At 43.2% G+C, this 26,620-nt stretch overlaps 1 protein-coding gene across 1 annotated transcript in view; it reads right to left on the bottom strand.

The window, feature by feature from the left end:
* Positions 1-24,686, bottom strand: part of NPEPPS (aminopeptidase puromycin sensitive) — a 118,041-nt gene extending 93,355 nt beyond the window's left edge. Inside the window, exons 1-3 of the mRNA XM_032236744.1 lie at positions 24,479-24,686; positions 23,199-23,205; positions 336-412 (exon numbers count right to left, since the gene is read on the bottom strand). Of these exons, the coding sequence (XP_032092635.1) occupies positions 336-412; positions 23,199-23,205; positions 24,479-24,601 (207 nt within the window). The 5' untranslated portion in view covers positions 24,602-24,686. The remainder of the gene's footprint in view (positions 1-335; positions 413-23,198; positions 23,206-24,478) is intronic.
* Positions 24,687-26,620: the final 1,934 nt, after the last annotated feature.

The following is a 26,620-nucleotide window of genomic DNA, read 5'->3' as shown; positions in this document are numbered from 1 at the left end:
ACCACTTCCTTGACCTGGTTCCAAACAGCTCAAGGTATAATAAAGCTGAGTGATTGAAGGACTGACAAATTACAGGATAAAAATGGTAAATTCCTTTTTTTCCCTAAAATGGAAGAAATTGTATTTTCTTTTTATTAATAGATTTTTATCTTATTACATCATCATATATTTAAAAGGTTTATATAGTCTTATTTTTAATATCTACAATGCAGCAAAATGTAGTTGGCATTCAAAATGTAGCTGAAAACACTTTCTACAAATTAAAACTCTTATCAGAGTAATATTATGTCTGATGATTAAAAATGCAGAAAACTGCATTTATATCCCATCCTACCTTCATCTCCTTCTGGTGCATATGAAGCTGTAATAATATCAATGTCAGCACAATTCATCACTATCTGATTGGGGCCTGCTTCACCTACAAGAGAAAAATTTATCTCTATTACTTTTAATGTATATATACTGCAAACAAAAGGTCAACAATAATTTGGAAAACAGCTGACCCTTCTTAGTGCCTTTAATACACTGGGAAAGCTCAAAATTAATATTACTGTATTTCTCGTTTATAATACAGTAATAATTACATATATCCTACTAGAAGCATACAACTGAGGACTGCAAATGCTGCAATATCAGAATAAGCAGTTGGCCCTGTAACTATCTTACTTAACACATCTAACACAGCAAATGTACTCTCATGTATCTTACAGCAGATACAAGCAGGGAAAAATGGCCAATTTTGTTTGACTGGGTCTACATTCTTTTCTTTTAGACTCACAAGGGCTACCCTGGGAACTGCAATAACATTACAAAAGCAAATGAAACATGTTTCACTCTTTTGTTTTGGGAAAGTTGAGAGACTATATTAACTCAAAACAAACATATTAATTCCCTCAAGTTGTTTAATACAAGTGTCTGGAGGCTTATTTCACTTCTTAAACTCTTACTGAAAATCAGCAATTTGCCACCAAATGTCAATGGTATAAATTCAAGTACTTCTTGGGCATCAACAAAGCTGCACCACAGAAGAAGAAGAAGAAAGAATTTTGAGGAATATTCCGTGTAATTTAAATAGGGAACAATAATTGAAGCAAAATTTCAGTCATTTCCTTTATTGCATTTCTTGCATATTATTAATATATCAAAGCAAATTAATCTACCCCCTTTCTTGTCCATATGTGCCTCTTTTTCTATCCATGCCAACAATCCTGCACATATTTACTAAATTTTATTTAATACAAATAAAGTACACATACAATACAGGGGGCATATCTATGACAGTCAGAAAAACAGAAAGTGTCATCAGCTACCATTACAATTAACAGATGAAAATTCATGGAAATGGGTTGAATTTCAAAGGACAAATCTATTCACACATGCACATTATAATCCTGGGGTCACATGTGTGAGTATTTGATCCAACAACAGAAATAAATAGGAAACTCAGATACTTTAACTGCCCAGGGATATTATGCCTGGAAAGCTAACATTCAATAATATCCAGTACATGCTTTCATGCTACTTTGCTTAATTGTGAAATATTTAAGCAAATGCACAAAAACAGAAAAACACATTACTAACTGTGATTATCTTTCACTGAATTTTTCACAAATTTCATATTTTTTTTGTTAGATCAAGCAATTTCTATTTGGGTGCCTTTTAAGAACTTTTTGACAGATACTATCAGGGCTCAGTAATTTGCTAGAGTAATCTCTCACGATATTCTACAGCAGGTATGTCCACAGGTCACATGAAGTTCTGTATAGCTAATAAGGCTGCCCCACAAGATTGTAACGTGTAATATTATTATGTAATTTTTATATACATTAACAATACTATATGTTTTATATGTGGCGTAAGACAATTCCTCATCATTCAATGCATTTTGGTCCAAGCAAGCAAAAAAGTTGAACAAAAATGTTCTATATAATATCTTCTAATATATGTTCCCCCACTGGGGCTCTAAGCCAATTGGCAGTGCCTTTAGGGCCCTTACAAAAAGGCAGTCGGATTGTGGCCAATTTCACATCAGGGGCAAGATGTTCCAGAGGGCAGAAGCAAAAGCAGGGAAGGTCCTTCTCCTGGACCCCGCCAGTTGGAATAGCAATAGCAATAGCAGTTAGACTTATATACCGCTTCATAGGGCTTTCAGCTCTCTCTAAGCGGTTTACAGAGTCAGCATATCGCCCCCCGCAGTTTGGGTCTTCATTTCACCCACCTTGGAAGGATGGAAGGCTGAGTCAACCTTGATCCAGTAAGCTAGAACCACTGAACTGCAGATAACAGTCAGCTGAAGTGGCCTGCAGTACTGCACCCTAACCACTGCGCCACCTCGGCTCCTGCAACATACTTCCTCTGCTGGCACAAGTGGTATGAGCCAATCCCAGTGGGAAGAGATAGTCTCTCGAGTAACCTACACACATTCCATGAAGTGCTTTAAAGGTGATCACCAACACCTTGAATTGCACCCAGAAACAGATTGGTAACCAATGTAGCTCATGAACAGTAGTGTTACAAGAATCATTCTTGGGAGGCCCAAAACTGCCCGTACTGCCACACTCTGTACCAGCGGTAGCTTCTGAATGCTCTTTAAGGGTAGCCCATTGTAGAGCATATTACAAAAGTCCAGCCATGAGAGGACTAGGGACCTGAACAACTGAGCACAGGGAATCCTGATCTAGGAAAGGCCACAACTCCTAGCTAAGACTGCCACATCTTCCTCGATGGAAATAATTTTTTAATTACCATATTTTTGAATGATCATTAATACAAAATATTGATATGCCTCCTGAGTAATCAATATTTCCCTTTTCCCCAACCTTTTATTGTTTTTTAATGCTTTTTGTAATTTTTTAGTTTCTAATGTTAATATTTATTTCTATATTTTATTTTTAATTTTGTTATAAATCAGCCAAGTCACAATGGTTAGATGGGTGATTACATAAATATGATTAATAAAAAAAATGAAGTACTTATAAAACATAGATTTGGTATATAATCAGCTGGATATTATAGTTTTCAGCAACGGTTTCAGAGAGGAAGCTAAAGGCCTGAAATTCGCATGTAGCTTGGGGGCTCAGATTATTCAACCCTATAAAATGAACATAACAACTTGAAATTAAAATCTTTAAAAAATAGCACACAAAGCTCACAACATTTCCACATAATTAAAACTTGTATTGATGGACCATTGACTTACCTGAAGGGTCGTTTTCAGGGCACTGCAAAGGAGGTCCAAGCAAGGGTTAATACAGCAAACTGCCCAGAAACTGAATTGAAACTTTAAGCCACATCTCCCAAAGGCCCCTTCGCTAAAGCAAACTGCCAACTTGTATTTTGTACAAACGGAGATAACCAAGTCCAGTGGCTACCACTGCAAATTTCCTCAATCGGATCCTGGTCGCCCAGGCCGTCCTGGTGGCAGTGCTCCTTGTAGAATGTGCGTGATACGATAGGCACCCCAGTTGGACTGCAGGCATGAGCGAGGGCAATGCAGGCTCTAAGCCACCCACCATTGTTAGAACATACCTCCTTCCCTGGGAAGACGGTGGAAGGAGATGAAGAGTGATTCAGAACAACGGAAAACTAGCCGTATCGCTTGATGTACCTGCGAAGTGCCCTGGGGACATCCAGCTCGTGCCTCATTTTCCCCTGGGATGTCTGGGATGCCGGCAGAAATCAGGGAGAATTATCTCTTGAGCCTGGTGAAACTAAGAGTTGATCTTAGGGATGAACGACGGGTCTAGGCGAAGAATCACCCTGTCCTGTTGAAACAAACACAAGTCCTCACAGACCGCCTAGCAGAAGTGATAGCAATCAGAAAGGTAGTCTTAAACATAAAAGTTTCATGCTGATAGTCCGGATAGGCTCAAACGGAGGTTCAGTGAGAGCATGCACGACCATGGCAAGGTCCCAAGTTGGATATCTGTGAACCATCGGAGAGCTCAAGTTGGTAGCTCCCCTGGAGGAAACTGTGGATGTAGGATGATGACCGAGAGAGGCCAGCCCATCAGGAGCCAGAATGGTGGAAAGAGCCGCTACCTGATGTCGAAGAGTGTTGGGCGACAGTCCTTTGTCAAGGCCATCTTGTAGGAAGCCCAGGATGACAGGGACCGAGGCCGATGAGGCTGACAGGCTGCAGGCAGAACACCAGCCGACGATAGGCCCTCCAGGTAGCATCTGTATATCCGGGTCGTGGAGGAACGCCGAGAATTCTTTGATGGTACAGATCACCTTGGTTGAAAGGCTTGCCCCTGCTCAGGAGATCCCTTTCAAGTGCCAGACGTTGTAGTTGAAGCCACTAGGGTTCCAGATATTGAAGGCTCCCTGGCTGAGAGATCTCCTGTGGAGGAATCCACCAAGGGGGCTCGACGGAGAGACTCACCAGGTCCTGTGAACCAGGTTCTCCTGGGCCAAAACGTCGCCACCAGCAGGACCTCTGCTGCCTCCGACAGGATCTCCTGATAACCCTGGGGAAGAAGGTGGTAACGGCAGGGATGTGTAGAGCAGGCCCTCGGCCAAGGGGAGTGTAGAGCATTGACGCCTTCCGCATGCGGGTCGTGGAACCTCGTGAAGAACCTGGGGAGATGCGAATTGGCCGCAGTGGCGAACAGGTCTACCTGCGGGCACCCCGAACCTCTGGGACAATCGCTGGACCAGATGAGGATGCAGGCGCCACTCCAACGTGGTCGACGGTGGCCCTGCTCAACCAGTCCGCCTGGGGTGGTCATGCCGGAAATGTGTTCCGCTTGAACGGAGAGGAGATGCTTCTCCGCCCCACCAACCCAGTAAGTCGGTCTCCAACATCAACGATCTGGAGCGTTGTGCCTCCCTGGCGTTTTATATGCGCCTTCGTCACGGACATTGTCTGTCAAGACTCTCACGTGATGTCCCCGGATTGTCACTGCATCTGTCAAGACTCTCACGTGAAGTCCCCGGATGGCCTTGCTTCACTTCCTCTGGAAGTGAAGCAGGGCCAGCCTGACTGCCCTCAGCCTCAAGCCAATTGATGCTCGTGAGCGGCCCTCGGTTGGGGACCACCTGCCCTGAGCCAGCTAGTTCTGGAAATTGGCCCTCCCAACAGAACAGGTTGGCATCCGTCGTGATGGTGAGATGTGGCGGCTCCTGAACGAGGATCCCTTCGACAGAGCCGGAGACATCCACCACTTGATTGGACCGATATACCTCTGCAGAGACTGGAACACGCCTCGTCGAACTGCTCTCGTTGGCCCTCTGGTAAGGGAGCAGGAGCCACTGAAGAGGCCGGGAATGGAGTCTCCCCCAAGGAACGATGGACAGGCACGAATCATCTTGCCAAGGAGCTGCGAAAACTGAAAAACCTGGCCTGCGGAAGCTGCTGCACTTGTGCGCCCTTTCTCCTGAGGCTCGCCACACGCTCCGGCAACAGGAAGACTTGGCAGGCGATGGTGTCGATTGACTGCACCTAGATGTAGCCTGGTCATCAGCTGCTGATGACTCTTTTCTGTGTTTATGGAAAATCCGTGAGCTTGAAGCCACCTGGATGGGTGTCTTAGAACCAGAAGCGCCTGTTGGGCCGATGATGATTGAATGAGGACATTGTCCAGGTAGCAGTGTAGTCTTACTGGACAGGATCTGAGGAAGGCCGCCATAGCCGTATCTTTGTAAACGTCCTGGGCGCCAAGGACAGGCCCGAACAGCAGGGCTCGATACTGGTAATGGCAGTCGGTTGTAAGCAAACCTGAGGTATTGACGGTGGGCTTTGCAAATAGAACGTGGAGGTAGGCCTCTTTGAGATCTATGGAGGTGAAGATGTCTCCCGGCCTGATGCATCCCAGAATGGACTGCAGGGACTGCACCTTGAACCTCCGGTAAGTGATGTGATCATTTAGCCTTTTTTAGATCCAAGATTCCCCCTCCACCCTCCTGAATTCTGGGAACCAGGAACAGGATTGAGTAGAACCCTGTTCCCTCCTGGCCTGTGGAACTGGCTCTATGGCCCTGATTTCCCTGAAATGCCTGATCTCCTGTTCCATTTTACTGGCCACGACGAAACTGGGCACCTGATAAAGTGGGCGGGGGGGGGGGAAGGGAGAGGAATTCCAGGGTGAGTCCTAGTCTGATTGTTTGCAGGAACCACTGATACGACGTGGTCTGCTCCCACTGGGCGCTGTACAATTGAAAGCGTACCCCCTATGGGAGCTGAGCTGTGATAGTCATTTGTATCTCCTGAAGGGACGGGAACCAGACCCCCCCGAAAGGAACGTTTGGAGTAGTGCTGCTGCCGACCCCTGTCACGAAGGATTGGCGGTCCTGGGACCGGTCCACCTGCTGGGAGTATGGATGATGGGGTGGAGCAGAGCTAGTAGACGGTTCCGCATTCTGAAAGGGCTGCCTCCAGTAGGAGTAGGGGCCCTTCCTGTCAGACCTCTTAGTGACAGATGGCATCAACTTATTCTTGCCCTTGTTCTCTACTAGGACCAGGTCTAGAACCTCCCCGAAAAGCTTGTCCATTTAAAGGTGGCAGAGACCAAGATTCAATTTGGAGTGCATGTCCACGTTCCAGTGCCAAAGCCCACAAGAGGCACTGGTAACAACATTGGATGCCAGAGCCCGCGAAGCAAAACTTGGCCGCGCTCAGGGTGGCATTGGCAGTATACTCTGTGGCCGCCATGATCTTATTAATATCCTGCCAAAACTTAGTATCCCTGGCCAGAATCATAGTTAACAATTGCCTCAACCAGAGGAGGGCAAGCCCTGGAGAGAAAGGAAGCTGAAGTCTTAATTGCCCAAGCGGTCACCTGATGTGCTTTATGACAGGCGGTCTCGGATTTCTTATCCTCTGCCTTGAGACCTTTCAATAAATCAGGCGGGAGGATGGAAGTCGAGGTAAGGGCCACCACAGGAGGATCGATAGGAGGAAGCTTAAGCAAGTCCTCCAGACTGGCATCCACTGTATACAACTTCTTATCATTGCTACTGAGGGTAGCCATGGTGGCAGGCTGTACCCATGTCTGAACCATATTAAGAAATAGCTTGGGGATAGGTACTATCACCTGGGCCAAAACAGGCTCCTCAAAGAGGTCCCCGGAAAGATCATCCAGTTCACTGGGTGCCTGAACTGGGGGCTTGGACCCCATAGGGGTCGCTATCTTAGCCTTATCCAAAATGGTTTTGAAATTGGCCAGTTTAAAGAGGCCAGAAAGAGAAGGCTTCTCAGAGGTACCACCCTCGTCCCCGGAGAACTCAGCCTCCTGTCTGGGTAAGAGATTCCCCCCTCCTCCCATTCTGAATCATCAGAAGCCATGGAAGAATGGGGAGACTGAGGCTCTTGTGAGACTGAAGCCACCCTGGGAACCATAAAGGGCTGCAGATGTCGGGTCTTGCGAGTGCGTTTACCCCTCTGCTGCATGCCTGCCTCATACCTTGAGAAATGGCCCTGTTAATGACTTCCTGCATTTCCGCTGAGAGATCGGGCCCCCGATCTTCAACAGGGTGTACCCTGGGGTCTGGTCTGGGGTGCAGATCCTGAGGTGCCACGGGCCCTAAAACTGACCCCTCCTCCAGGTTCGACGGGCATGAAACAGGTCAGCCTGGTCTATCATAGACACACTGGGGAAACTCCCATGGTCAAGGAAGCCGCGCGGGAAAATTCCTGGTCTTCCACATCACTATTGGAATAGGATGGGTTTGAGCAGGGGGAACTCCCAAGGAGGGCTCCTCATGAGACACCAGTTGAGAGGTTTGGGTCTGCTGTTGGGCCTTGGAGAAGTGTTTTTCAAGGGCCTTCTGGCAGCGCAAGGCATCCTTATCAGACCCCGAACCCTGTTTAGGTCCAGGCCTGGAATAGGGCTTGGAACCCTGATGGCCTCCCTGGCAGCCACGACTGCCTGCCTAGAAAAGGCTTGGAGGAGACCCTTGATTGGCCAGGCTCCTCTGGAATCTGATCTGCCATGGCACTGAACTCAATAAGGGGCAATTCCACTCACCACTTCACAACAGCCACCGTCGACCAGAGTGCTCACTGTAGAGACACAAAGGCGAAGGATCAAAGGCAATTTGAGGATTAAGCACGAGCAATTTCAGCTCCCAATGCCCGCAGGAATAACAATTTGTGACCCAGGGGGCCTCAAAGCTCCGCCGCTGCTAATGAAAGGCTTTGGAGATAAATTGCCAGCCAGGCCGGACAACAATAGCTCTGAGCAGCTCCACAATGAGTCAGGCTTCAGGCAGCTGCAGCATGTGCGAGGAGTCGAAAGCGAAACCGGCAGAACAGGAGAAAATGGCGGGCGGATCCTTTGCCCACCGCGCCTGCGCTTTAACTAGCCGGCTGAATAAGTTAACGCTCAGAGAAACCGCGCCGAACGCCGGCTTCAAAAAGCACGGACGACGGCCTCCGGAGCTTTCCACGGGGGATCCCACTGCAGCAGGGTTGCTGGGGCAGCGCTGGTGTCGGCACTCCGACCCATGCGCCCCCCCAACAGCTGCCTGTGTTCCCCTGCGGTGCCTAAGGGATCCAGGACACCGGGAGGACTGGAAGGGAGAGAAGGCCGATTTATTTAAGGAAAACTTTTGCTCTCCAAGCCTGCTCTAAACCAACAAATTAAATCCACTTACTGAGAAGAGAGAGTCCAAGCAAGTAACAGAAATGAAGAGAAACTCTAAGCGCGTCCACTGGGCTAGCTGAATTGAAAAAAACTGAAGATAATCAGCACCAGAGGCATGGCTTAAAGTTTCAATTCAGTTCTGGGCAGTTTGGCTGTATTTAACCTTTGCTTGGACTCTCCTGAGCAGCGCCCTGGAAAATAATAGAATTTCAAATGTTTGGGCCACCAAACCTGTTCTTTAAAAAAAATTCTTTGAACCTGTTTTTTCCCAAAAAATATATAGGAATACCTGATCAAAAGGGGGGTTTCTGAATGCCAACTTAGGAACTAAGGGAAACAATAAAAAATTCTTCAGAAGACAGCAAGGGAACAAACTAAGACAGTGACAGCTAACCTTTTCAACACAAAGTGCCAAAACTGGAGCATGCGCACCATATGCGGCACGTGCCAGAGCGCCGGAAACCAGAAGAGAGCAGCTGGCTGGTACGCATGCACATGATGAAACTCAAAGAGCAGCTGGTGATGGTGCACGTGCCCCCAGAGAGGGCTCTATGGGCCACCTCTGGCACGCATGCCATAGGTTTGGCATCATGGGACTAAGTCTTACTTCTTTGTGGAAGAGAGGGTTTTTTTTCCCTTAATCCTTTGTGGAATGGGCATTGGTTACTTACCTGATACGCCCTTTCTTGGGACGGTGGAGACATCATCCAGGCATGGGACATACCAATCTGTCCCATTGGGAGGGAGTTAAATAGAGTTTAAGAAGCTTAAGTAGAGACCACTTGCTGCAACATGCGCCGGCCGAATGAAGCGTCAACTGAGGCATACTTTCGAGCCTGTAGTGGCGGATGAACAGAGATATAGTAGTCCATATGGCCGCCCAGCAGATTTCCTCTAATGAAGTTTGAGATGACCAAGCAGCAGAAGTGGCTGTGCTATGGGTGGAGTCGCCGTGATATTGGACGGAGCAGGCAGAGAGTTGAGTAGGCTCTAGAAATAGTAGCTTGTACCCCAACCACCAATGTCAGAAGAGGAGGCCTTGGAACCTTTCTTACCTCCTGGCTGAAATTTCACGAACAGAGCCTCAGAGTGTCTGAAAACAGCAGTTCTTTATAATAGCACGCAGAGTGCGTCACACATCAAGGTAATGCCACTTACATTCCAATCGGTGAGATAGTTGAGGCAAAGTTGGGAAGCACAGTTCCTGGGCTCTGTGGAATACAGAATTTACCTCAGGTACAAAGGCTGGATCAAGGCAAAGAATGACCTTATCTGGATGAAAGATGCATAAAACTTGTCTGATGGACAATGCCGCCAACTTGGAAATATGCCTCGCCGAGGTTACGGCTACAAGAAAAACCACTTTTAAAGTTAAGTCATATAAGGATGAAGAATGTAAAGGCTCAAATGGAGTCTGAGTTAGAGCGTCCAGGACTTTAGAGACATCCCAAGTCGGGAACCTATGTATTGTGGGTGGTTTGATGTTTGTAGCACCTCTCAAAAAGTGACGGATAAGCGGGTCATGAGAGATGGACTGAATGGAACCCAGTGACAGGACAGAGGACAGGGCCGCAACCTGGCGACAGAGGGTGTTTGGAGAGAGTCCTAGATCTAGCCCTCGTGTACAAACTGGAGAATATTAGGGATAGAAGCCTGTAAGGAAACAATGTCCTTTCCATGACACCAAACAGAGAACTGTGTCCAAGTGGCATCATAAATGCGGTTAGTGGAGGAGTGCCTGGAGGCTGAATTGTGTGAATAACTTCAGTGGAGAGATTGGCAGTCCTTAGAGCTCCGCTCAATCTCCAGGTGGTTAGTTGTAACCAGGGAAGGTCGAGATGTTGAAGCGACCCATGAAGGAGCAGAGAGGAAACTGGGGAAGTTGTCATGGAGGAGCTACCGACAGATTCAGGAGGTCAGCAAACCAGGATCTGCGGGGCCAGTGAGGAGCGATCAGGATCAGTTCCACCTCCTCCATCAGTAGTTTCCGTATCACGTTGTATGAGGGGTATCGGGGTAAAGGCATACAGAAGGCCTGGAGGCCACCTGCACTCAGAGCATCAACGCCCTCCAGCCCTGGTGTCGCATAGCGCGCAAAATACTTTGGTAGTTGATTTTTGCTCTGGGAAGAGGTAGAGAACGGAAGGCCGTACCTGACCATCAATTGTCGAAAGATTTGCCGATGTAGGTCCACTCTGCCGGGTCAATGTGCATGCGGCTGAGATAGTCTGCCTGAGAATTCTGGACCCCTGAGATGTGTTCAGCCAGGATAGACAATAAGTGGTTCTCGCCCAGGACCCCAGTTGGAAAGACAAAGTATAAGATGTCGGGATCTTGTCCCCTCTGCGGTTTATGTGCGCTTTGTTGGTGATATTGTCTGTAAGGACAAGCACGTGCGCATTGGCCACAAGACGTTCGAATTGAAGACCCAGAAAAACAGCTTTTAGCTCCAACCAGTTGATACTGTTCCTTTGGTTAGAGCGTGACCAAAGACCTTCTGCTGTGTGCGAAGACTCGTATCCGTAGTTAGAGTGATGCATGGGGGATCACGAAATAGAGAACCCTGTTCCAAGGCAGGGGAGAGCCACCAGCGGAGGGACCGTTACCTCTGAGGTGAGACGAACTGTGTGCATCGAACAACTGCAGTCTGCCTTCTGATATGGTAGCAGAAACCACAGGAGGTGGCAACTGTGGAACTGGCCCACAGAACAATGTTGAAGGTGGACACCATTTTTCCCAAAAGTTGTGACAGGTGGATGAGAGGAATCTTCAGACGGCCTCTGATGGATGAAACTAGATCGCAAATGCTCACCTTCCGTTCTGGTGATAAGACGACTTGCTCCAGGGAGATGTCTATCACTGCCCTAAATATGTGAGGCAAGTCGTAGGCTTTTCCAAGTTGACCAGGAATCCATGTTCTTCCAGGGTCTGAAGAGTGATCTGGACATCTCTGAGTGCTTTGTGCGGGGACCTGGACAGCAACAAATATCATCAAGGTAACAGAGAATTCTGACCGGCATAGTTCTAAAATGGGCAGCCAGTGCAGCAAAGATTTTGGTGAAGACCTTTGGGGCAGAGGACAAGACAAATGGAAGGGCACGGTATTGAAAATGATTCCCCGCATAGGAGAAACGGAGGAATTTCCTGTGATCTGGGAGAATAGGAATATGGAGGTGTGCCTCTGTGAGATCCACCGAGGAGAGGAGGTCATTATGCCAAATGCTCTCCAAGATGGATAGAAGAGAGTGCATTTTAAACTTCCTGTAAACTATAAATTTGTTTAGAAATTTGAGATTGAGGATTGCCCTCCAACCCCCCAAAAACATAGGCACTATAAAGAGACGGTAATAAAACCCTGGTCATGCAGGGCAGGGGGCACCTCCTCAATGGCTGAGTCTGGAGGAGATGGCCAATTGTGAGTTCAACCAGATGTCTTTTGGTAATGTCCCTAGAACAGGACATAGTACGAAAGTCTGCGGAGGATTGGAGAGAAACTCCAGAGCAAGGCCAAATTGGATGGTACACCTGATCCAGGCCTCGTTGGTGATGTTGTCCCAACGATCAGTGAAGCTGAAAGATGGCCCCCAATGGGAGATCCCTGATAGAATTACTTCTGCTTTGGGAAGGAACAGTTGGAGCCGCTCCTGAAGGGCTTCCTGTAGGAGAAAACGCTGGGAATTTCTGTTGGATCTGTCCTGAGAGGGAGGGCCTGTCTCGGGGGACCCTGACGTTGAGGACAGGGGTAGGCAAATCTCCCATCTGTCTCTTGAAAGGACAACCTATGGAAAAAAGAAAAGGGTTTAGAATCTGTTTTGCGGCTGGGGGAAAGAAGTACTTTTGCTTGTCCTTGGACTCTACTGAGAGGTTCCAAAGGCGGACCAAAGAGCAGACCAGGAGAAAAAGGAGAAGAAGACAAACACCACTTTGCTCTGGCCTCCACTTGCCATTGCTTCAACCATAAAAGACGTCTTGTTGTGACTGATGAAGCCTAACCCTAATCCTAACCCTACTTGGATGAGAAATGAGCTGCATCCAGAGAGTTATCCGCAGCGTATTCCATTGCCGCTTTGAGCTTGTTGATGTCCTGATGAGAACGGGAATCAGCAGGAGGAATTCTGTCCTGCATCTGCTTCATCCAACGGAGGGCTGCCCTTTTGAAAAAGAAGAAGAGGTGACCCAGACTGCACATGCAGCGGACTGATGACCCTTAACTAATGACTGTTCAAAGCATCTGTCCTCAGGATGGAGAGCGTCCTCTGGAGCACTAGAAGCTGCATTAGGCGATGAAAGAGAAACCACAGGCAGGTCGTTGGAAGGGACTTCCAACAGCTTAAGAGAGCTCAGGGCTGACATTGTACAATTGTTTGTTAGTGTAGGAGGGAGAGGTCCCGCCCCCCGAGATGCCCACTGATTTTGAATTACTTCCAAGAACAGCTTGGGGAAGGAACCACATCCTTTTCAACAGGAGACCTTGAAAATAGTGGTTCTATGGTGTCAGACTTGTCAATCTCAGCAGATGAGGATGGTTTCGAGGCCGGAATACCAGAAACCTTTTTGGCCTTGAACAAGAGGGAGCGAAACAAGGCAGGTTGAATAGGCCCATTAAAACCGAAGGAGCCAGAGTCAAGTTCTCATCATCCGAAAGATCAGAGTCCCAGGTTACTTGTTCCTGGGGACAGCAGCAGAAGGCTGAGAAGTACTTCCAGAAGCCTCCCCTTGAGAACAGGAAGAGCAGCCCTTGTTTGATTTATTAGAAGTAGAACACTGAGGGGTGGCAGTAGCAGAACCCTGATGTTGAAGGTCTGCAGCAATGCCTCGTTCAATGGCAGCTGCTATGTTGTCAGCCATGTCATTAGGATTGACAGCAATGGTTCTGGAAGGAGAACCCACATCTATGTCCAGGGTGACACTACCATCCCCTTCGGAATCATACTCCCCTTGAAACCCAATCCCATCCTCAGGGTTTAAGGGAGAAGCAGGAGTGGAAATATCCCCATCAGTATCAGTAGAGAGATCTTCAGTAGGATTGATCATTGTTTGAGGAGAACCTGTGGGGCAGAGACAGGAGCAGTGCAATGCTTGGTCTTAGAAGAGGCCTTTCGTAGATCAAAATCTGAGGCCTTGTCATGGGCGGAACAGGGGTAGCTACACTTGGGGCCTCCTGAGGTGGAAATATCTTAGCAGGCTTGGCTGTATATGGCTGAGTATCAGTGGTTCTCTTTTTGCTCCTGGGCTCAGAGGGGATTGGAGGAGAAATAATGACCGGAGAAGGTGGATTATCTCCCTGTGTGGTCTCGTTGGTTGACATTACTCATAGTTGAGGAGAGCGCCTAAAATGACCACTGCAGGCTTCCCGCTCAAACAAAATGGCCACCTGAGTAGTTAGGGCCCTGAGGGGGCTGAGGTAGCGAACTGACAAGGCAGCTAAACGCTAAATAGAATTTGCCGCCTGGCAGATGCTCTGGATTCAGAGAATAAACATCTAAGCCGAAAAAGCATTTTGAGGCTGAAAGGAGAAACGCTGGGGCGGCAAGGAAGAGCAGCAGCGTGCAATGTGCCCTGTGCTCAAGTGACTTTGAGCTGGCTGCCATGTTGTGAAGAGTCTTCAGGTGGTGAGATCAAGAGGATCACAAATTCTCCTGGTGGTGCGGCTGCCACGAGTGGCTTTTTGGGCGGCGCAGCAGCAGCAATCAGCTAATTAGCAGAGTCTGAGGTAAAACCTCGTAGGCTAGCCGCAAGCGTTCTTCAAGATGACTGGAGCCAAGCAAGAACGAGGCAAGAACCCTCAGAAAGCTATGAAGGCTTCAAATGAAAGAAAACCAGAGCCAATTGAGTTAATTTTGAAAGAAAGCCAATTAGAAAAAAATTGGAAGGTGTTAGCTAAAATGTAGTTTAAAATTGAATTATTTAGTAAGGAGAAACACACAGACACAGCTAATCGAAGGATCGACTGAGTCTAAGCTGGGTGGGAGGATTCTCGTGGGCATGTCTTTAATGCTTGTAGACCCAGTTGGATTGGATCCTGACAGAATCATACCCATGCCTGGATGATGTTTCCACCTACTAGGAGAAAGATTTATTCCCCCTAGACCTTTGCAGACCATCAAGGGGTTTGTTTTGTTTTTTGCCTAACCCTAACCCACAAAACTCAATTTAAGTCCTAAAGCAACTCTATAGTTCCAGATAACTCGTTTGAAAACGTCCTTCCTAAACCATTTTTTCCAGACCAAATTCAAAGTACTGGTTATGATCACTGAAGCTCTTTCCACATACAACTTCATTCATAAAGCATTCTTCACAATATTTCTGATTCTTGTGGACAGAAACCTAGTAAAAAAGACAAATTCCCCAAAGGGAAAAAGTCAATTAGATGAGTATTTTATCCCATGCATTGCCCAGTAGAACTTAACTGTCAAAGTCAGTCAAAGATATAAACTGCTATGATGTAATTGTATTTATTCACACAAAGATAAAATATATCTGCATTCTGACTCAAGAACATAAAATCAAAAACAGTTTTGTCAAATTACTTTTGAGAGTGAATGACAGCCGCTACAATACTTTAGGCCTTATCTAAGCAACCACATTTTTTTCACTGATCAGTATGGATTATACTATAAAAGTAATAAATCTGTTAATATAATATAGCAACACCCTTCCTGTCTCAGGACAACTGTTAATTCTTTGCAGGAAAATAATATGACTCAGCATGTGCATAAAAAATTAATAGTCTGTCAGAATCTCTTCTACACAACTTGTTTTTAAATTTGAAGAACTGTTTAGTTGTGTTTGGCTAATTGTTAACATTGTTGATCCCTGAAATTCAGATATCTAAGAGGCAATCTATAGTAACTTAGTTAGACAGGTTGTGCATTAATAACTAAAATACCATGGTGTCCTGCCCCAAACAGCTGAAACCAAAATAGATACAGCTGAAATTTCAAAAGCCAGAACTGCTCAATTATCAGTGTTTTTAATAAAAGTCTGACTTACTTTCTTTGAATAACTGATCCTCTGAAGGATAACACTTTACAACTGTAGATTAGCTCAGTCTGCTTCAAAAACAAAAAAGTATATCATTGTTGTGTCTTGTACCTATAATCTCAATATAGAAAAATGCAGTCTTTTCTCATTTAAAGAATGATTTTTCTTCTACACTGATATGGAACAAAAGTTTTCCCATGAAGCTAAAGGCAAATTCTGTAGTATTTCATTCCATTTCTCTCAGAATAACCTTATTAGGCCTTATAAATCCTTGATAAGACCACATTGGAATACCACACCCAATTTTGGTCACCACAATACAAAAGATGTAGAGACTCTGGAAAAAATGCAGAGAAGAGCAATTAAGAAGATTGTGGGGTGCAGGGTTAAACATACAAAGAATAGTTGCAGAAATTGGTTATGTCTAATCTAGTGGAAAGAAGGACTAGGGATGACATGACATCAGTTTCCAATATTTGAGGAATCAACTCATTTTCCAAAGCATCAGAAAGCAAGACAAGAAGCAATATATGGAAACTAACCAAGGAGAGAAGCAACTCAGAATTAAGGAGAAATTTTCTCACAGTGAAAACAATCAACTAGTGAAAGCTTGTCTTCAGAAGTTGTGGGTGCTCCAGTACTGGAGGCTTTTAAGAAGACACTGGACATTCATTTGCCTGAAAAATAAAGGAGCTCCTGCTTGAGCAGGGGATTGTATTAGAAGACCTCCAAAGACCTTCCAACTCTGACGCTGATGCTGATTGCCTTGTAGATTAAATTATGCAAGATTTATTATTGCATAATAAAATGTTATTGTATAATCTTTATTTATTTTTAGAAATAAAAAATACGTACATGAGAAACTTAGCATTCTGGCTTTCCACTTAATTTGTTGTTACTGATGTATAAAATATTCTTAAAACTGATTTACGAAGGTGGAAAAATCACTAAACAATGTAGTATGCTGCTAAAGTATATAGTATCACTTAATTAGGAAATGATTTTAATCTAACAGCTATCCAAAAGTGTAGAAAGTACATTTACAGTTATCATTTATTATGCCTATTGATTCCTCCCTGTAACCTATGTTTCTTGCTAATGAACACTAGTTTGTTTAAGGCATTAGTCATTAATCAATAAATTTCATTCACATCAACCAAAAACAAACTAAAAGAACCAATTTTTTAAAGATACCTTTTTCCTTAATGGGAAACATTGATCATTGGCAAAGAACTTTAAAATATTCTAAAACTAATGTCAACTAACTACTGACAAGATATTAAAGAGCTGCAGAAGAAAGTAGCTAGCAGGCACAATTGGACATATTCATTACTAAGAATAAATTACATTGATGATACATACATAAATATCCATACATGAAACAAATGAAGACAATTAAAAGAAATATTAAAGTGAAAGTATATAAACTTGGTACATTTTCAATTAAAATCATTTGCTCAGCACAAAAAGGTTCGTCTTGTGAATTGTTATGAACACTAAATTGCCATTAATAGAAGCAAGAAAAGCAACTCAAAAATTCATACATTTGGTCTTAAAATACATTCCAATTGCTATTCCAACTCGTTGACTCATGACTATAGTACAGGCAGTCCTCAGTCCTCAATTAACAGCTATTCATTTAGTCACCATTCAAAAATTACAATAGCACTGAAAAAAGTGATTATGACTATTTTTCAGTTACAACCATTGCAGCACCTCCATGGTCATATGATCAAAATTTGGATGCTTGTCAACTGACCTGTATTTATGATGGTTGCAGTGTGCAGAGTCACGTGATCACCTTTTACGACTTTCTGATCAGCAAAGTCAATGAGGAAGCCAGATTCATTTTACAACCATGTTCCTAACTTAACAACCACAATGAATCACTTAACAATTGTAGCAAGAAAAGTCAAAATGAGGCAAAACTCATTTAACAATGTTTTGCTTAGCAATGGAAATCTTGCATTCAATCCTGGTTGTTAGTCGAGTACTACCTATACTACAAGTACTATCTTGTTTTAATGGTTTGAAATTACTACAGTGCTGAAAAAAAAGGTGATTTATAATTAGTCCTCAAAATTATGACCATTGCACCACCTCGTATGGTCACGATTGTGATTTAGGTGTTTGGCAAACAGCTTGCATTTTACAATGGTTGCAGTGTCCTGCAGTCACATGATCTTGATTTGGGATCTTCCCTGCCAGCTTCCAGTAATCAAAGACAAGGCAGAAAGCTGGATTCACTTCTTAACAATCGTGTAATTACTTAACAACAGGATAAAAATAGTTGTGAAATTGGGTCAGGACACATGAATACTTAATTACACTGCTTATCAACTGAAATTCTGGTCCCCCAATTGAGGTGCTCAAGGACTACTATATCCTGATCCTAGCAAGTACAATTTTACCAGAAATAATTCTGTGCCAGTAACTCTTTTACACCAATATGTAGTTTTACTTTTTTTCATCTGATATATAAAGCAGCTGGCTTTCAAAATAATGATTTACATTGTTCTATAGTTGTTTGATATCTACAAAAATAGCTAAAGATATTTAAAATTAGTGTGAATAGTTTAAAAAATATTTTTAAAAGTAAAACTGAAATTGCTTCTTCAACTTTGATAAATCATGCTTAACTCAAATGGCAGCCTTTAGTATTCTTTATATTCCACAGTTCCTATAAGAAGCTTTAGACAACTTGCATGTAAGGGGCCATGTTAAAATATTTTACCAAACTGTGTTTCACAGTTCAGCAAATATTTATAGTCCAATCTCCCCAAGCAAAGTCCATTATATGATTGGCTTCCATTAACTAGCAAGTGGAAAAATATTTTATATCAGCTTCAGTATGAAAAACTGCAATTATTCTTATTATTCCTGATTTCAGGTTTTCTAAGTTTGAAACATCCATTTCAGGTTCATTAAGACTGAAGCATCCAATCATTATTGCTTCAAAGATTCAATACTGTTTGTAAATCAAGGTTTAACTTGTAAACCATATATTATATATGAAATAACTATTTTCACATTCATTTTAGTTTTATTTAAAAAATAATTAGATTAATTATTTCAGATCTTGAATTTGCTAATATTCTTTGGTAATAGTTTCCACAATTTTTGGAAGGTTGCCTGTAATTCCATTTTCCTCCTGAAGATTTATTCTGAGATTAATGCAGATTTGAAACAGTTCTCAAGCTCCCTCCAAATATGTTTGATTTTAAGTACTATTAAACAATTATAGAACCTGAAATCTAACACATACAAAGTAAGATCCTGTGGCAAACATAGATGATGGGTTTTTTTAGATACAAGCTCCTAGCTAGGCAAAATTACAATCATTATGAAACAATACTATCCTAATATACTAGGATTATGCAAAACCACTGCAAGAACAGCGTCATAACGCACAGAAGTGTACAGATATATAATTAAGTTCCTTTTAATATTTAACGCAGCCAAATTATTTGCAGTCTTATTATGGTACTGTCTGGAATCTACTATTATTATCTCCTATGAATGAGCCTGAAAAGCATAAAGACTTTTTAACTTACAGTTTAGTAAGGTTTTATATTGTTCATAAGTGTTAAATTTTTAAGGATTTTTTTTAGTTATTTGTATCCCATCTTTAATATTTTTATAAATAAACTCAAGGTAGTGAACATATCCAACGTGCGGGTCTAGGATGATTCGATGGCGCTAACTTGGCACAGCCAACTGGGGGTGGCCTTCTTGACATCGCCAAATCCCCTCTGACAACTCATTGCCACCATCTCATTGCAGGATATCTCAACACTGGAAATTTGCTGTGGGGACAACTTGCTGCAGGCAACATATGGAGAGCCAGGTGGACAAGCGAACAACGTATTAAAGGGCAGACCAGCGGCAGCACCTGGTAGGCCTTCCCATTTTGACATCTCTTGCTTGCTGCCTCCGCCACCGTTGCCTATGTGACTTGACTCCAGCCCAAATGCCAAATGGCCAATTCGATTGTGGCAGTATGTCAGGGGGTTGGGGGGCTTCCCATTTTGTGAAGTGGAGTGGAGTATGGAGTGAGAAGTAATGGGGGATGAGGGGGAGGGAGGGACCACTGCCAATTTGCAATTTTGTTGTTGTTTTCTTAATCACACTGCTTAATCTTTGAGAGTGTCTTGCCCGGAAAATAAGGACAGCTTTTGGAAGAAATGGGATAGAATGACAGCTTTTCAAAAAACCAAAATGGCTTGTCTTGAGTTGCATTCAAATCCTTGCCCATCAAGCAGATGACCAGAAACACCATGAAAGCACTCTGAGCATGAGCAGAAACAACATGAAATCACTACCCAGCTTTGGGAGAAAGCACACTGCACATGAGCAGACACACCATGAAATCAGCCACCTGGCACTCACTTTCCCCCAAAGCCGGTGACTGCTTTCATTTTGTTTCTGCTCATGTGCACGGCACTTTCATGGTGTTTCTGCTTATGTGCAAAGTGCTTTCCCCAAAGCCGAGCAAGTGATTTCATGTTATTTCTGTTGCCAATGTTAAGTTTTACCCCATTTTACAACCTTTCTTGTCAAGTTGCTAAGTGGATCATTACAGTTCTTAAGTTAGTAACATGTTTAAGTTAATCTGGTTCCTCCATTGACTCGTTAGAAGGTCTCAAAAGGGGAGATTGCATGTCCCCATGTCACTGCAATCGTCATTTATGAGTCAGATGCCAAGCATCATCTCAATTGTGATATGACCATAGGGTTGCTGCAATGGCTGTAATCATCAAAACAGTCATGCGACTTTTTTCAGTTCTGTTGTAACTTTGAACATGCACTAAATAAACAGTTGTAAGTCGAGGAATGTCTGTATTAAAGATAAGTTACACATATAAAGCAAGGCATAGGAAACTCTAATCTTACCTCTAACCCAATTTAACTGTCATTTACAAAAGAGCTCCCTTACTATGATACTGAGTTTGAAAACCTATTTTTCCCTATCTCCCTGTCTTTAACATACAAATTGTAATTAACTTGGAAGCATGCATGGCATTCTTAGTTGAAGCATATACTCTTTTCTCTTAATTTATAAGGAAGAGTGCACAATAAACTAAGAATGCCATGCATGCTTCCAAATTAACGACAATAGTATTTCATAGTATTTATAGAACTGGTCATCTCACAGCATGCATTAATCTTTACATGCCAAAATTCTCTTCAAACTCTTCAAAATTGAAGGCATAAAATAAAATATAGCCAAAATATTTCCTTTTCCTCCCTAATGTATGAAAAATGTCAGGATGTTATTGCGAGATGGATTTCCCTTTTCCAAATAAGTTTAACTCACATGTCTTTAAAACATATTTTCTCCAAACGAAATTCTGCACATATTAAATTGCATTATATTTAAAACTGCAATAACTATTACTAATTCTGTATCACAGTACATTGGATAATTTTTGCCAAATTTAATATATTTTATTGTATTTTTTAGCAATAGTGAATAATGGGAAACTATCAGAAGTTTTAAAGGTGTCAGATAACAAATAGGACATTGTAGCCAATCAATCAATCAGAATACAGCTGGAAGGGACCTAAGAGATCTTCTAGTGATCTAGTCAATCCCCTGCTCAAGCAGGAGATCATACCATTTCAGACAAGTGACTGTCCAGTCTCTTTTTAAAACCTCCAGTGATAAAGCACCCATAACTACTGTTAGGAAGTTTCTTCTTAATTTCAGGTTGCTTTTCTCCTGGATTAGTTTCTATCCATTGTTTCTTGTCCTGCCTTCTGGTGCTCTGGAAAATAAGTTGACCCCCTCTTCTTTGTGGCAGCCCCTCAAATATTGGAATACTGCTATCGTTTAGTCATCTAATTCTTACTGCCCGGTCATCAGAGATTTCCTAGTATTGAAGCATTTTGAATAGTTATGACATGTAGAATGAAATAGTTATGATATGTAGTCTGGAGTAGAATAGTATGACTATATTCCTGCCCATGAAGTTAATTTATAGCCTAGTGCATTATAAAGGATTGCAATTGGATTAATTCAGCATTTGGATTAATTCAGGAAACCATGATTAGTCTGTTGTGCATTAAACTATATGTAGTTTGTTTGGTTTGTATTCAGCACAATGTGCAAATAGGACCTCTGAATTAATTATGGTTTTAAGGTAATAACCCAGTTTGAAATCCTGGCATCTTGTTAAGATATCAGTTGTAATTATGGATCAATATGTGTGTAACACATAATTTGGTTTGTTCTCTATTTTATCTTTGATCTGATTTTGTGCTTCATTAAAGATATCCATAGGGATGCAAGTTTTTATATTCTTTTTCTGCTTTTCCTTTAAGATTATCTTCCTTTTTTGTCATGAAATATGGCATAGTATGATGCATAAATTTAATCTCAAAATATTTTAAAGAATCCTATTAATGTTAAATGTTATATAAGATGAAAGCTATCTTAGGGTAGGTATTTTTAAATTTTATGAAACCATATTTCTAAAATATTGAAATAAATTAGCACAATTTCTTAACAAAAACAGAACTAATGGTTTTATGGAGGTTAAGGCCATAAGAAATGCACATATCAGTTTAAATCGTAATCTTTAAATTCCAGCATTTCTCAAACTTTCTAACACAACAATCTTTTCCACACTCAGACTCACAAAGTGAACCAATTCCACAGTAAATTTAATAGTGTTCTCCCTTATGTGTCTTCTTTTAAAACATGCAATGGGTGCCCAAAATGTTTGCAACTCCACAGAAGAATCCAAACTCATAGTCTGTTAATCCTTGCCTTAAGTAAAAATGGATTTTAACAAATACTTATATCCAAAACCATTTGATACCATTTATGGGATACATGGGAAATTAATGCATGAATTCAAAGGAAAAGTACTGACTCTCATCTTATCAAGGTTTTTTTTTAATAGGGAGAGTCATTGTCCCTCATGCTTAATAGGCATTCAGAAAGCTATCACAAATTACACACTTATCCTAATTATATTTTAGGTGTTATCCAAAAACGTGTGAAAATAAGAAAAATATTCCTCCAATTTCTTGAGAAATTTCTGAAAGTCATCTTTTAAGAGTTTTGGTATTCTAATTGTTTCCTATGTAATAAATCAGTCACAACCTGGTAGGAACCAATAACTCTCATTCTATATTATGTTAAATCAAAGGATTTTATTTACAAATCTAAGGCAATAGAAAAGAGTTCATCCCAAGCATAGGACTTTTAAAAGAACAAATTAAATTTGTGATGAAAACCATATTCTTTTATATCATATCATTCTTCTAATAACCTTACCTCTGAAAATTATGGCAGTCTCTCCCATTTTCCTAACAGCCAGCTGACTGATTGCTCATTTCCCACTAGATCAGGTGTGCAAACCAGCAGCATTCATGTTGTCGTCACCTGACGTATATCATGACTTTTTCCCCTTCACTAAACTGGGCGTGGTCAGTGTGTGACATATCCGGGCCGCGAGTTTGACACCCTGCACTAGATGTTCAAAACTCTTTCTTTATCAAGCATGCCAGCTAATCAGATGGTTGGATTACCAGGTAATAATGGAAGCAGGACACCAACGATCTGCAGTGGTTTATTGAGAGAATAGAAAAAGTCTTACTGTTTTTTCTTGATTCAAGAACACTGAATCTGTATCAGCAGAAAAACAACTAATTGAGCAGAATTGCTTAAACAGAAAGAAACTATACTTTTCATTTACCCTACTTTGCAGCCATTGATTTTCTATTGAATGCAGATTTCCAGGACTCTAGTCATCCTCAAGCCAAACAATTTTATTTAGATGCGCTGCTTGTACTTCTAAGAGCAATGGGAAATCAATAGTCAGGCCAAGAGGACAGGGGTGGGAAATGTGAGACTGCATAGTCTAAATATGGATGCATGTGCTTAAGTAAAAGAGGTATAATTGAGAATAGATGCACGCTCTGTATGCATGCATACAGAGATGGCACCGAACACTTAACTTTATAACCTCGGTAGTATAAATTTGATTGAGTACACAAATATCATACACCATAAAACGCATATCACAGATATCTTTAAAACACTATTTAAAAAAAATAAACGTGATCTACCTTTGGTTCATTTAACCCCCATATCCCCAAGGCCTTTTTAATAGAATGTCTCCTATCTACAATAAGCAGACAACTAGCTGAAGACAAGTATTCACAACCACAAACTTGATATAAACTTTCCCGTCCCCATTTTACAAAAATATCTTACATCTAATTCATCTCCATTCAAGCCTACAAACATGAGCAATGTTTTCAAAATACAAAACACGATCCTAAAAAGTTCCTTTTCTTTCAGGCAGGATTCTTCCTCCTTCAGAAAGGTCCACCCCCATACGTGCACAGGCACACACATTGCAAGATCCCAGAACTGCAGCCACCACCCCCCTCCTCCTCCTCGATCATTGCCCGTTTTTGAAAGTGGTGCCCCCTTTCCCTGTACCACCAATAACTTACACCACCGATCCTCACGGATACATTATTCGCTCACCCCAAAACTTCTCCTTTCGTACTCATCACAGTCACATACCACCACCACCACCAACCCCCAGTCAAGAATTAATCATCACCACCTCTCTCCCATACAGCGTTCTTCACTCACATTTCTGCCTAAAGGGCCCCGGATTTTCAACGTTCAAACTTACCTTCTAGCCCAAGGCCCTAAAAGACACTTTCTTTGTACATGGCCCCCCCCGTTCCTATCTTCCCTGTCCCCTCCTTTGCCCAATACACACACACACACAAGCACACACTTCCCGGCCTGCTCCCTTCTCCCCTACACGGTAGAAGGTAAGCTTCCCTCACCCTTCCAGTCACCTATAGCCTTTACATGCGCAGGCACGCCCATTCTGCCCCCCCCACTCTTCCCCTCTCCCTCCTTCAGCCCTCGTTACCTCCACGGCGGCCTCGAGTTTTCCCTCGAAGGTGAAGTCGATAAGGTCGGGCTTGAGACACAGCCCATAATTGATGGGGCGCACTTCGGTCGGGAGCCGCTCGAAGGGCCGCTTTTCCGGCATCGCAGCAGCAGCAGCAGCGCCACGGGAAGACGAGACGGTGGAGAAATCAGAAGAAAAGGGGGAAGAAGCAGCAGCAGCAACAGCGGAGGCGGCAGCGGTGATTGAGGCGAACGGGGAGGCCCAGTGAGCGCACGGAGCGAGGGGGAGGCGACGACCTCCCGCTGACAGAAGGAAGAGACGGGAAAAGGGAGGCGAAGAGAGGACGGCGGCTGCGCGCGCCTCGCCTGGCCCAACCGAGAGTGAGAAGCCGAGTGGGCGGCTGTGAGCGCGCGCTAGCCCGCTGCCTGTCCTGCTGTCGCTGCCACCCTCTTACCCCAGATGGCCACCAAAGGGAGAGCGCCCGACGCGCGTGCGCACGCCACCTCTTTCGTCCCCTTGATCTCCCGAGCCTGCTGGGGGGAAATCCGAAAAGAAGGGACTACTCGGGGTGACGCACGCGCTTTAGCGCCTGCGCAGTAGGACACGGCGAGGCCGAGACACTCTCTCTGATCAGGTGGGCAAGAAGTAGACCTCCCCGGGCCATTTGAGTTTTGCGTGTATCTGTGCGGAGGCTTGAGCTGAACGTTATCGGGTGCCGACGCGGAGGAACTCGGAAGATACCAACAGCAAAGTGAAACAAGAGGAGGGAGGAGAGTTTGTTCGCTCGCGCATGCGCACTGGTTTTAAAAAGAAAAAAAGAAAAGGCTGCCCGGTGTGGTGGGGAGCCCAGCGACAGCTTGAGTTTACTCAGCTGCATCTTTGGCGGGCGGGATGAAAATAAGAAATGTGACACGCGCAGGTCAGAGGTTGCTCTCGCGCCTCTTCCTGTTCTGAACTTCGGGCACGTGAACGCAAAGAGAATTATCTGCGTGCACAGGATACGTCGAGCTGGGTTTACGCAGCATATATGCTAGGCTAAAATGTGATTGGCTAGTATGTGGTTCACTCTACCTGGAACACAAAACGTATTTTCCGTTGTTTTTTTTTCAATTAGCCTGCGAAGACATTAGTACGGAATTTAGTTTTGCATTTTGGGAATTGGGCGGAATACAGGTGGCCCATATCTAAAGGTGGCTTATCTCTAGATCTAACCAACCTAACTAAATCCACATTAATAATAAATGGCCTCCAAGAGAGATTCCCTTGTCTCTGTTATTTAGCTGTGCAGCTAAGATCAGGATTTCTTACCTACCACTGAAACACGGATATCTTTTTTTATTTAAAGGATATATAGCCTGCCTTTAAGAATAACAATCCTCCCAAGATTAGAAGCAATATAAACAATTGAACCCAAAAGTATGACAGTACTGTATTGAACACCTTTAAGAACTTATTCACAATTCTGCCAGGTTAGTGACAATGAGGAAAGAAGTGGAAAGATAATGGTGGTTGTTTTCATAGTTAATCATTATTCAATTCAATTTTTCTGAGTTTACATAACTTACCCATGAACAGCCCATGGGCTCAGTTTGCAGGGCATACTAGAGTTGCTATCACCTTGAAATTTTAGTTGCATTTTTTTCCTTTTTGCTTTGTATTGTTTTGAAATATTCTAAATTCTTTTTCAAGTTCTACATTTGGCATCAACATTTGAGATTAAAATGTTAGGGTCAGGAGTGGCTTATTCCACCAAGCGACATACCTTCTTGCTGTTTGGTACTCGTAGTGCCTTCTGGAATCAATTGTATATGGATTGTGGATACGTCACAAGATGGGATTTATGGTGAATGTATTTTGTGAATTTAAATAAATTAGCATTACTGTATTGATACTCTGTTATAATTTGTACTTTCTATTATAAAAGTAAAAAAGTCTGGCATTTGCAAAAAAATGGGAACTGTCAACATCTCAAGAAAGATACATGTTGCAATTTGGTGGAAATCAAGTTTGCTTGGCAGTATATGCTTTCTCTTCCCACGCAAATGTAGTTTTATTGCAGTGGTGGGTTCCGGATCATGTTGCAACCGGTATGGTGCAACAGGGCCGAGGTCCACCACATGAACGTGGCGCACCCATGCAACACTCCGGGATGCCTCCAGA

Source organism: Thamnophis elegans, chromosome Z (genome assembly GCF_009769535.1).
Source record: "Thamnophis elegans isolate rThaEle1 chromosome Z, rThaEle1.pri, whole genome shotgun sequence".
NCBI classification, from domain to species: Eukaryota; Metazoa; Chordata; class Lepidosauria; order Squamata; family Colubridae; genus Thamnophis; species Thamnophis elegans.
Note: the sequence above shows the minus strand (reverse complement) of the source record. Positions and strands in the feature narration are given on the sequence as shown.